The sequence below is a fragment of the Salmo salar genome, chromosome ssa09 (assembly GCF_905237065.1).
Source record: "Salmo salar chromosome ssa09, Ssal_v3.1, whole genome shotgun sequence".
NCBI classification, from domain to species: Eukaryota; Metazoa; Chordata; class Actinopteri; order Salmoniformes; family Salmonidae; genus Salmo; species Salmo salar.
In genome coordinates this window covers 113,713,249-113,725,640 of record NC_059450.1, presented here as the reverse complement: position 1 = coordinate 113,725,640, position 12,392 = coordinate 113,713,249, and the positions used below count along the sequence as shown (strand labels likewise).

The 12,392-nt window shown below is 42.6% G+C and overlaps 1 protein-coding gene across 1 annotated transcript in view; it reads right to left on the bottom strand.

Moving 5' to 3' along the window:
* The window catches only part of grik4 (glutamate receptor, ionotropic, kainate 4), a 444,499-nt gene that overhangs the window by 222,996 nt on the left and 209,111 nt on the right, over positions 1-12,392 (bottom strand). The window contains exon 3 of the mRNA XM_014213630.2: positions 449-582. Within this exon, the coding sequence (XP_014069105.1) occupies positions 449-530 (82 nt within the window). The 5' untranslated portion in view covers positions 531-582. The remainder of the gene's footprint in view (positions 1-448; positions 583-12,392) is intronic.

Sequence of the window (12,392 nt, the reverse complement as noted above, 5' to 3'; positions counted from 1 at the left end):
GGTTTTCCCAGCTAACACTCAATTACGGCAAAGTATAATATCATGACTCATTTTGACACTGTTTTTTTTCACTGCGGCTCGGGAAATGGTAGCAGAAAATTTGATTATCTAGCCGTATGGTTAAGGTACTCGATTGCACACAAGAAAGTACTCTGTACCTTTCTGCTGCATTAGAAATAACAGACAGGCAGAAACAGACAGAATATAACATTCAGAAAATACCGCCTCTTCTTGTTACAGTACAATTGGAGTGATACCGACCTCTGGTCAAAGTGCTGCTGAAATGCAATGAAGAAGCAATCAGCTGTCAGAGCAAGTCTCAACCAGGCCTAGAATTACACGTAGAGGAGTTCTTGTGATGTCATCTTTTGAATAGGGAGTGAGGAGAGGTGGGGGAGAGGTGAGGTGTGCCCTCCAGCCATGTAGGGTCAGAGGTCAGACTACTCACCTATTCTGAAGGAGAGCGGCCCAGCGGAGGAACATCTCACCCACATGGCTAAGAGGAGCAGAGGCGCCCAGGCTGCGAGCATCTTCTATGACTCCTCATGGGTCCTGCCCCGGGGGTCCCCCTGTCACAGCCACCTGGAGAACATAACACATGGATGTATGAATTATATAAAAGCCTGGATCCTACACACGTTAACATGAAGACAGGCACACATGCATTAGTTTGTGTTTTTGCACATGATCACAGACAGATTCTGATCCTGGATCAGCTTAGCACCTGTTCCACATGCTTGTCACACTTGTGTGAAATCAAACTATATCTGATCCAAATTCATTCTGGTGTGACCATAGAAAAATTATATAAATAGAATCTATGACGCGGGCATACACATGTTCACAGGAATCTGAACACATACACGCAGGCACGCACAGACACATACACACACATCCGCACCGACATGCAAGCACACACACACACACACTGAGAACACAAAGCAACTTCCATCTATCTTCACCGCAGCCTCAATAAAGTATAGGCCTTTTTCATTTATCTGGTACGCTACATTATTGCACTTCCCTGTTGATTTTCTGATTAGAAAAAGCATTATAAACTTTCACAAGAATTCAAAATAACCATATTCAAGGGTGTGATTCTCAAGTCACAAATTCTACAGTGATTTGAGAAAGTATTCAGACCCGTTCACTTCTTCCAAATGTTGTTACGTTACAGACTTATTCTAAATAAAGAAAATTGTGCCTCAATCTACACACATAATGACAAACCAAAAGCAGGTTTTTAGAAATAAAATAAAAATATAAAGAACAGAAATCTTATTTACATAAAAGTGTTCAGACCCTTTGCTATGAGACTCAAAATTGAGCTCAGGTGCATTCTGTTTCCATTGATCATCCTTTCTCCTGTGGTAAATTCAATTGATTGGACATGATTTGGAAAGGCACATACCTGTCTATATATAAGGTCCCACAGTTGACAGTGCATGTCAGCCAACAACCAAGCCATGAGGTCGAAGGAATTGTCCGTAGAGCTCCGAGACAGGATTGTGTCGAGGCACAGATCTGGGGAAGGGTACCAAAAATATTCTGCAGAACTGAAGGTCCCCAAGAACACAGTGGCCTCCATTATTCTTAAATGGAAGAAGTTTGGAACCACCAAGACTCTTCCTAGAGCTGAGCCATCGGGGGAGAAGGGCCTGGGTCAGGGAGGTGACCAAGAACCCAGTTGTCACTCTGACAGAGCTCCAGAGTTCCTCTGTGGAGATGGGAGAACCTTCCAGAAGGACAACCATCTCTGCAGCACTCCACTCATCAGGCTTTATTGGGAGAGTGGCCAGACAGAAGCCACTCCTCAGTAAAAAGCACATGGCAGCCCGCTTGGAGTTTGCCAAAAGGCACCTAAAGGACTCTCAGACCATGAGAAACAAGATTCTCTGGTCTGATGAAACCAAGATTGAAATCTTTGGCCTGTATGTCAAGTGTCACGTCTGGAGGAAACCTAGCACCATCCCTACGGCGAAGCATGGTGGTGGCAGCATCATGCTGGGGGTATGTTTTTCAGCGGCAAGGACTGGGAGACTAATCAGGATCGAGGGGAAAGACGAACAGCTTAAAGTACAGAGATCCTTGATGAAAACCAGCTCTAGAGCGCTCAGGACCTCAGACTGGGGCGAAGGTTCGCCTTCCAACAGGACAATGACCCTAAGCACACAGCAAACACAACGCAGAAGTGGCTTCGGGCTTCAACCCGATCAAACATATCTAGAGATACCTGAAAATAGCTGTACAGCGACGCTCCCCATCCAACCTGACAGAGCTTGAGAGGATCTGCAGAGAAGAATGGGAGAAACTCCTCAAATACCGGTTTGCCAAGCTTGTAGCATCAAACCCAAGAAGACTCGAGGCTGTAATCGCTGCCAAAGGTGCTTGAACAAAGTACTGAGTAAAGGGTCTGAATACTTATGTAAATGTGATATTTCAGTTTTTTGTTTTTAATACATTTGCTAGTTCTAAAAACCTGGTTTTGCTTCGTCATTATGGGGTATTGTCTGTAGATTGACGAGATAAAAAAAACATTTAATCAATTTTAGAATAAGGCTGTAACGTAACAAAATGTGGAAAAAGTCAAGGGGTCTAAATACTTTCCGAATGCACTGTATATATCTTGGAGGCTCTTATCAAATAAATGTAATTGTATAGAATTAGAAACGAACTAATTGTATACTATCTATATCCTGAGTTACTCACATTGCTATTACTTGTTCTAGGTCCCGGTGTTTTCAATAATCATGTGATCTGATCAGGACCAACTCGGGGCCCTAGTTATAGACTATGGCTTACTTATCTATGGTTATAGAGCTGGATCAAATAGGAAATGAAGCAGACTGAACTGGGTCTCTGTAATGAGGAGCTGGTCAAGTAGGCAAATACATAACGCAATTTTTTCCCACTATTTTTCTAATGGGTACAACTGTGAACAATAGAGAATGGTTTACTTCACAAATTTGACATTACAAAGTATCAATAGCAGCTAATGCTGAATCATTTGACACAATTTACATAAATACACTATGCACAAGAAAACGATCATCGCATTAAAAACAATTGCCATATCAGACATCAATATATTCAATTGGCACAATCACTGGTTCACTGCAGCTCAAGGACTCCATTCTTTACAAGGTGTGCGTTGACATTATGATCTGACCGAATATTACAGCCTTCACCTAAAGTAGTACGTCAGCATGTGTGGCTGAGTACGATAACAGGCAAAGACACCAACCAACTGCTCACTTTATCCACTGATTAACATAGAGAGTATTCGTTTTGAAACATCACACCTGCCAGCATATTTCTCAAGGTGGACTTTCTCAAGAGGTTTCCGGAAAAACTGTACGCAAATAACAGCTGTCACACAGGTCCCCCAGTGAGTTGGGAAGGGGGAGAGAAATTATCATCATACAATGAGCCAGTTTCGAGGCTAATACGATTTATTTATATGGCCTTGTTGCATGTCCGTATTACTAGGGTGTCCCCAAATGGCATCCTATTCTCTACTATGGGACACAACCCTAGACTCTTGTCCATTGTTCCCTGATCTCTGTTAGCTTACGTAAAGTCTTGAAAAACAATGTGTCAAACATCAGGAAGCATCAGTAGGCCAGACAGCATTTAGTCCAAGAGTTCATGACAGGCCAGGCTCCCTCTAAACACGCTCCGTAATTCCTTGATCGCAGCAGGAAAACAACAATTAGAAAAACATACACAAAGCTGAATTAATTTGCCTGAATGCAATTATAGCCAATCAACTTGGGTAGCTTGTCATGGGTCATGCACAGCGGCCTGTCCTGGCTGAATAGCGAATGAGAGGGGGCCTCAGCGAGTTGCCGTGGAGCAGTTGAATAAGTTGGCCACATTAATGGGCAGTCGATGAGAATGGCACAAGTCCCTCTAGTCTAGTGCACACTGTGGAAATGACACAAACGTGCTCTTTTCCCAAAACAGATAACTTCTGCTGATGGTGAGATGAAGTCTTGTGTTTACATCCATATATGAACAATACAGGAGCAACAAACCATATGGTGACAGTGGGACACATGTCACTTGTTGCTCTCAATAGTCTATGTGAAAGACGTTACAATGTAACTCTCCTGAAGGCTCATTCTACAGCTGCGATAATTGGAGTATGAGGAAATAGTTGCCAGATTACCAAGAGTCGAGTACTGCCATGAAAACCCAGACAGGCCATTAAAAGTGTTGTAGGCACATTCTCAACAGGGGGGTGACATAACATGTCATGTTTTGTTGAAATTTTCCTTTTTGTTTACTCCACTTAGAGAAATGTCATTATTCTCTAGGAGAAAGGGATAAAAAGGAGCTGAAACTCCCAGCATGATCATCATAACAGATCTGCAGTGCATAAATAATCACACTGCAACATGAAACCAGTATCAGAACAAGCCGCTAGCGCTGACTTGACTACCCAACTGGTATAACTAGTGCCTCACCCACATCCACTGATCCACACTCCTCCATGTGAATTAATTCAAAAGTGGTGTGACGATTTAATTTAATAGGGCACAAGGCTCTGAACCAAATGAAGTGGTGACAAACCATTAGTTATATGAGAGGCTGATCTCTCTCTGTGGCGGAAGGCTGAAAAGTAACATTCTCAGCAGAGTTTGAAACGTCTGCTGCCTGTTGTGTCAACGCTACAATGAAGTCTCTAAGCAGATCTGGCAGTGGTGTCTGGGATTGTGCTACCAGTAAGTAAGCATGCTGAAATACTGCCTGTGTTTCATTCCTGGGAGATGAATAGATCAGCTGGGGAGTCAACACACATCAAGAGGATGCAGCTTGGAGAGGGCAGGGTCTGTGAACGGCTGTAAATACAGGAGCCATTGACCCTGTCTCGCACAGATACTGATTGGGGTAAATGCCCTACTGACTGACTGGCTGGGAAGAAATCGCTCAACACTGAACGCAGAACCTCTGATAGTCTATCGGATGAGACCTCCAAGATGGCCGACTCCAACATTTTACATCAAGATTCAAGTGTTGAAGGGTGAGACATGGTTTTTAACAAAAGCGATCAGGTTTCCGACGTATTGGTCATATTGTTGTGAGGTAAAGTAGCCTGACATCTGAGAGGCAGATAAGGAAGCAGCCTTGATGTCAAATATCGGAGCGTTCTGATGGTTTTGATGGTCGCCATGTTTACGACAGCTGCCAGGAGAAGGATAAATACAAACATAAATACCAAAGCTGTCAGTCATGGATGTGTCAGGATGTCATAAGCACACTCTGAATCCATGCCAAGTGCTCATTACAACTGTCAGTTCAATCAAACATCTCAAGGAGACAGTGTTTATTTGCATGCCACTGTACAACTGCCATGAGTTGAACCTACAATTTAGCAACAAAAATAACTACGGTGTTCGAGAGGATATGCATCTTCATGTGTGATTCCTGTCATGACTGTCCTGATCAGGTCAGGGTACAGGAGACCACCACCCTACAGATTATCTCCCAAAACCCCAACAGAGGAGGAGAGATCTAGGGGTCTGAAGATGTGGGGGTTTTATGACCCCTCACGCCATAATAAACCTTAGCCACAGAGAAATTCCTTTGTCCTCACAATGGAATTCTGGCCTCAGAACATTAAACATGCAATAAAGGGACTTTGGAACAATGGTTTCCGTCAGCCACAATGGTGGTCATGACGAGAGGTGGAATATGAAAATGTATGTAACTTTTGAATTGTTATTAAAGGTTAAGAGATGACGTTATTATGAAAACATTTTACCTTTAAGAGTTTTCCCAGTATATGCCTGATGTTTATACATTGTACGTTGTGTGGAAAATATCCAAATCAAAGAGAATGTTTTGGTAAAGATGAGATGTGAAGGTAGTGTCTAAAATAGGATTTTAGTCAAATCTAGGCCTTGCCCCTTAACTTGGTCCGCCCAGAGAATTGCCCTAAAGGCGGTTACGCCCACTTCTGACCCAAGGGTATAAGACAGGAGAGTGAAGAATTAACATAGGAGACTAATTGACCCCAAGCTGCAGCGAAGGTCTAACAAAGTCAACGAACCCCAAAACGAAACACAAGGTTGAAGACAAAGAAATCTTTTTCTACACGAGCTACGGACGAGTAGCTGTGTCTAAGCGGGTGAATTCAAGCCGAACCACCCAGCTTCCACTCTCCATTGAATCGTGGTATATACACTGTTCGAGTCCGAAGCTGTGAGCTCTGAGCTACAGAGCTGTCTGTCCTCAGAAGACTCCTTTCAGATCAAGGGCGAGGGATCAGACCACTTAGTCAAGAAGGACACTGACATCGTGAGGACAACCAGAGAGTTGCGCCGGAGAAGTGCGTCATTGAGAAGCCTAAACGACACACGCGGAGCTTCCCACCTGAGACCTCCAACACGTAATTACATCATTATATTCTGACCCATAAGAGCGGCAGTTCGGGGCAAGGCTAGGTTTAAATAAGCATGGCTGACAAATGAACCCAAATGTATATTTCTCTCGTGTACTTTCTTGGTTTCTCTCTCTTTTAAATCCCCATTTTGGGTAACACGCGCCATAGTGTGTTGGCCCGTTATACTAAGTCCTAATCAATAGCTATACTGTGTTTTGTGTATGTGTATTTTTATCATCATTTTAGCTTGCTAGTAAATAAATAATCAACTAAGATTGGTGTGGTAAACTCATTGGTGAAGCCCGGGTCCGTGCAGATTCCCGGATTATGCGACGTTCAGAATGAGACTGTAGAGGAAATTGATTAATTTAGCGACTGTTGTAAAATCGATATTCTGATATCCTTTGAGTTAATTTGGGAAATAGAAACTCAATCAAAATACTGTTCCTATGGTGCCCCAGGTTGATGAGTTAATAATTGCTTGATTCATTGCTTAATTCATTTAATCACGCAATTATAAACCGTTAATCATTCGATGAGCAACAGTCGTCACATTAACTAATACAACGTCACGACATTCCTTACTATGCAGATGAGACATATGGTGTTGAGTTGAATATTTGTAGGAGTTTGAGTCCAAACGAGAGACCATTGGTTCTCAGCCTGGGATACTAGTACCCCTGGGCCTAGCCACATGGACTAGTTGGGAAGACTAATGAGAACATTGGCCTAATGATCAGTTGCACCTGAGGATGTACTTTAGGCAGAGCAAAATGTGATTGGTTGTTTAGTAACCACAGAACATTGAGAACAACTGCTTTATACAATATGAGAAATATTGCTAATTAAAGGACTACGAGTCAGTCACAGCATGGCCAGCCAACCATTGCTCAATGAATTGGTGTGCTATATAGGTCTGATAAGAGTGTGCCCACTACATATTGATCCAGCATGCCAGCAAAGGAGAGTCACACAGCATCAACATACAATAACAGTTGCGGTATTTTAAAAGTTAGGTTGCCCTGCGATATTGGCAAAACAATTGCTGTGTGACTGGTATGGTACATTTCTTTTTTTGTAGCCACTTTTTTAGTGGCAGCAACTGTTCCACTGTATGTTTTTTAAATGCATTACAACTGGAAAAATGAGAAACGATGAAAAATAACTCAGAAGCAGAAATGGCAGTGAAAAGAGCAACAAAAAATGACTGACTTGTCTTGACACAACAAAACCAGAATACTAGTTGTTGGTGGCACAGATAACATCACTGTCACACTTCCATCAATCCCTTGACAACATTGACTGTTGAGACACTTTGGGGAATTGACTCCATACCAAACAGAATGTTCTGCATCAGAGTGCCTGGAGTCCCTTTCTGAAATACAGAATATATCTTCGGTGCTACAACTGAGACCCCAACCGACCTTCGGCAGGTTGCAGATGCATTATTAAAACAGCATCGCTATTCAGAGAGTCAGAGGGCTTTCGCTGTTCCATTTGAAAGCAGTAGCAGTATCAGCAGCTCCCATAAAAGAGTATGGCTGGTGATTCAGGATGCTCATGTAAACTGAATCACAGTACTGCTATAGCTGATGGCGCCGGCCCAGGCCGGGGTCACCCTTGGGTCTGTGTTTAATGCACAGAGATACCGCGATCTTGCCTGATGTCTTTGCTCGCCAAATCTTCAGCACAAGAACTGTTTGTCGGGAGCTTAATGAAATGGGTTTCCATTGGCGGGCAGCCGCACATAAGCCTAAAATCACCATGGGCAATGCCAAGCGTCGGCTGGAGTGGTGTAAAGTTCGCCGCCATTGGACTCTGGAGCAGTGGAAATGCGTTCTTTGGAGTGATGAATCACACTTCACCATCTGGCAGTCTGACGGACTAATCTGGGTTTGGTGGATGCCAGGAGAACACTACCTGCTGAATGCATAAAGTTTGGTGGAGGAGGAATAATGGTCTGGGGCTGTTTTTCATGGTTCGGTCTAGGTCCTTTAGTTCCAGTGAAGGGAAATCTTAACGCTACAGCATGCTATGACATTCTAGACGATTCTGTGCTTCCAACTTTGTGGCAGGCCCTTTCCTGTTTCAGCATGACAATGCCCCCATACAGAAATGGTTTGTCGAGACCACAAAACATATATTAAACTAAAACTGCAACTCTATTGAAATGAGAGGAGTAGCGATTTGACACTCACAGAAGAAACCAAGGTGAACCCAGAGAATCCATATTTAATGACACTTTGACAGCAGGCATGAAAGTGAATCCAAAACCATGCTGTTCGAGGTCAGGCCTGGGGCCTACTACAGGGTTAAAACGGTCACCAGCCTCGCCCTACAGAAAGATCTACACACACATCATTGTCTTTACATATTTAAATATCCATGAGTTAAATCAAACAGCATGCTCGCCATACAGAATTATATACACAACATCTTATTCACACATTTAAATATCTCTGTAGAACTCACTTCTGTCATCATGAAGTGCTTTGAGAGACTAGTAAAGGATCATATCACCTCCACTTTACCTGCCACCCTAGACCCACTTCAGTTTGCATACCGGCCCCAACAGGTCCACAGACGATGCAATTGCCATCACACTACACACCGCCCTATCCCATCTGGACAAGAGAAATACTTATGTAAGAATGCTGTTCATCGACTACAGCTCAGCATTCAACACCATAGTACCCTCCAAGCTCATCATTAAGCTGGAGGCCCTGGGTCTCAACCCCACCTTGTGCAATTGGGTCCTGGACTTTGACGGGCCGCCCCAGGTGGTGAAGGTAGAAAACAACATCTCCACTTTGCTGACCCTCAACACTGGGGCCCCACAAGGGTGCATGCTCAGCCCCCTCCTGTACTCCCTGTTCACCCATGACTGCGTGGCCATGCACGCCTCCAACTCAATCATCAAGTTTGCAGACGACACAACAGTATTGGGCTTGATTACCAACAACGACGAGACAGCTTACAGGGAGGAGGTGAGGGCACTCAGAGTGTGGTGTCAGGAAACCAACCTCTCACACAATGTCAACAAAACAAAGGAGATGATCGTGGACTTCAGGAAACAGCAGAGGGAGCACCCCCCTATCCACATCGAATGGACAGCAGTGGAGAGGGTGGAAAGTTTTAAGTTCCTCGGCGTACACATCACAGACAAACTGAAATGGTCCACCCACACAATCAGTGTGGAGAAGAAGACGCAACAGTGCCTCTTCAACCTCAGGAGGCTGAAGAAATTGGGCTTGTCACCTAAAACCTAGACATACTTTTACAGATGCACAATTGAGAGCATCCTGTCGGGCTGTATCACCGTCTGGTACGGCAACTGCACCGCCCTCAACCGCAAGGCTCTCCAGAGGGTGGTGTGGTCTGCACAACGCATCACCGGGGGCAAACTGCCTGACACCTACATCACCCGATGTCACAGGAAGGCCAAAAAGATCATCAAGGACATCAGCCACCCGAGCCACTGCATGTTCACCCCGCTACCATCCAGAAGGCGAGGTCAGTACAGGTGCATCAAAGCTGGGACCAAGACTGAAAAAGACCTTCTATCTCAAGGCCATCAGACTGCTAAACAGCAATCACTAGCACAGAGAGGCTGCTGCCTACATAGACTCAAATCATTGGCCACTTTAATAAATGGATCACTAGTCACTTTAAAAAATGCCATTTTAATAATGTTTACATATCTTACATTACTCATCTCACATGTACATTTTATACCATCTGTTGCATCTTGCCTATGCCACTCGGCCATCGTTCATCCATATATTTATATGTACATATTATTATTCCATCCCTTTAGATTTGTGTGTTTTAGGTAGTTGTTGGGGAATTGTTAGATTACTTGTTAGATATTACTGCACTGTCAGAACTAGAAGCACAAGCATTTCGCTACACTCGCATTGAGACCAGTAAGCGCTTGAACTCACTTTGATGAAAATCCACTGATCATTGATCCTAAACTATTAAGAAATATATTGGGGTAATGAGAAAGTGATATCAATGAAACACTGACGCATAGGTCTTCGGCCTCCGTTGTGCTTCCAAATGCATCTAAATCCATCTACTGAAATGAAAGGCTAACCAAGACTGGACAAGGCCTGTGTCCTTAATGGCATCCTATTCTCTACAGTACACTGCTGCACTAAGTATAAAATGATGTTATTCATGGGATGATTTCCAACTTTCCACCATGATACAGCAGATTTTTCCAATGGCTATATATTTACAGTACATCACATTACTTGTGTTCATGATTGTCATTGTACAGTAGAGTAATATTAATAAATAAATTACATGATTTACAATAATCATAGTACACATACATTCATTTGTTGGCCTACCATAGTACACAACACAGTATACTATGGTAAACTATAGTATGTACTACGTTGTCCATTTTCAAAACACAGTCCGCAAGACACATAACTCTGTTGCCTTTTGCAAAACAGTAAATGCCTTTTCAAAATGTAGTTGCTTTCTCAAAACATAGATTCCTCAAAACTTTATTATACCTTCAAAATTGCAAATACATTCATCAAAACAACACGACTTCCTGCAAAGATTAACGCAACCATACTTATCTTGAGTCCAAACAGACAAAACAGAAAATTATTCTGTTTTAAAAATCCAGAGTAGATCAATAGACAATAATTGTACTTGCAGGCATGATGATTAAAATTGGAAGTACAACTATCCAAAGGTGAAGAATTATCGGTAATTACTCTCCTTTTATGCCTATTTCACCAAACAATTTCATACACAGCAAATATAATATTATAGCACATTGTGGCAGGATTCATTCATTATCATCACAATCCAATTTCATGTATTCAATACAAAGGTTGGTTTGCTCATAGTTTTGAAGACTTTCCATTGGTGTCCAGAAACACAATCGAAAATAGAAATAAGAAAAGGTGAATACAATGGAGGAATACAATTAAGTGACAATGCCGACTTTTATACAATAGGTTACCAACATATTCAAATATTGATTGACAGATTTATATTAAAAACGTTATTTTGATGAATTTATTCATACTATGTCATCCTTCCACAAGATATAGTCCCGAAACAAAGCTAGGGTTGCTACCCAAGCCGGCTGGTCGTTCGTTCTATTGGTTCGGTTGCTAGAGACGCGACCCAGTCGTTCAGTCTTTTTGTTCTGTATCTATGGACGCGTCCCAGTCGTTCGTTCTTAATATTCCATTGTCATACTGGCTGGCAACGTTCTTATCCCTTGCTTGCCAACTACGGCTAACTTACTTACAGTCACGTCAAACAGTGCAGACAGAATAACAGTAGCTGCATTTGTTTAAGCTGTTTTCTAGTGACATTTATTTTTGATACATCCATAACAATGAGCTAATTACTCTGGCATAGAAAATGTGCTCTCGTAAGGACACTGTTGTTCAGAGGAGCTAGCCAACAACACAGCTATCACAATAACTTCAAACTGAAGCTGGAATGACTGCAAACTAGCTGCATTTCGATCGTTTTACCTTTTTCAATTGACATTTCTTTGTATATATCCATAATGCCAGCTGATTCATGCTTTCGACTGGCTGAGAAACGCTGCCTGCCTCTCTCTCTCGTCCCGACCCCCACGCGTTCATTACTATTGGAACAGTTGGAGATCAAATTTGAATATTGAAACAATGTTGCAAATGTCGGGGGGAGACAGACAGCAAAATGTATAAAAATATCTGCTGTTGAAAACTAAATGTTACTCAGAAAGAAATGTGAGATAATATCTAAATGTTTTTTATAGAGGAGATCAAGTGTATAACTTCCCTGCCTGGGCTGATGAGACAGTTGAGCAGTCAGATGGAACAGAGTAAATAGGTATTTTAACGTTATAGATTTGACCGGTGGTAATTTGTGGAATAGACACAGCTGGAATGCGCTTTTAACCAATCAGCATTCAGGATTAGACCCACCCGTTGTATAATTGATAGGAATGTATAGGCCTAAATCCACACCAGAGCAA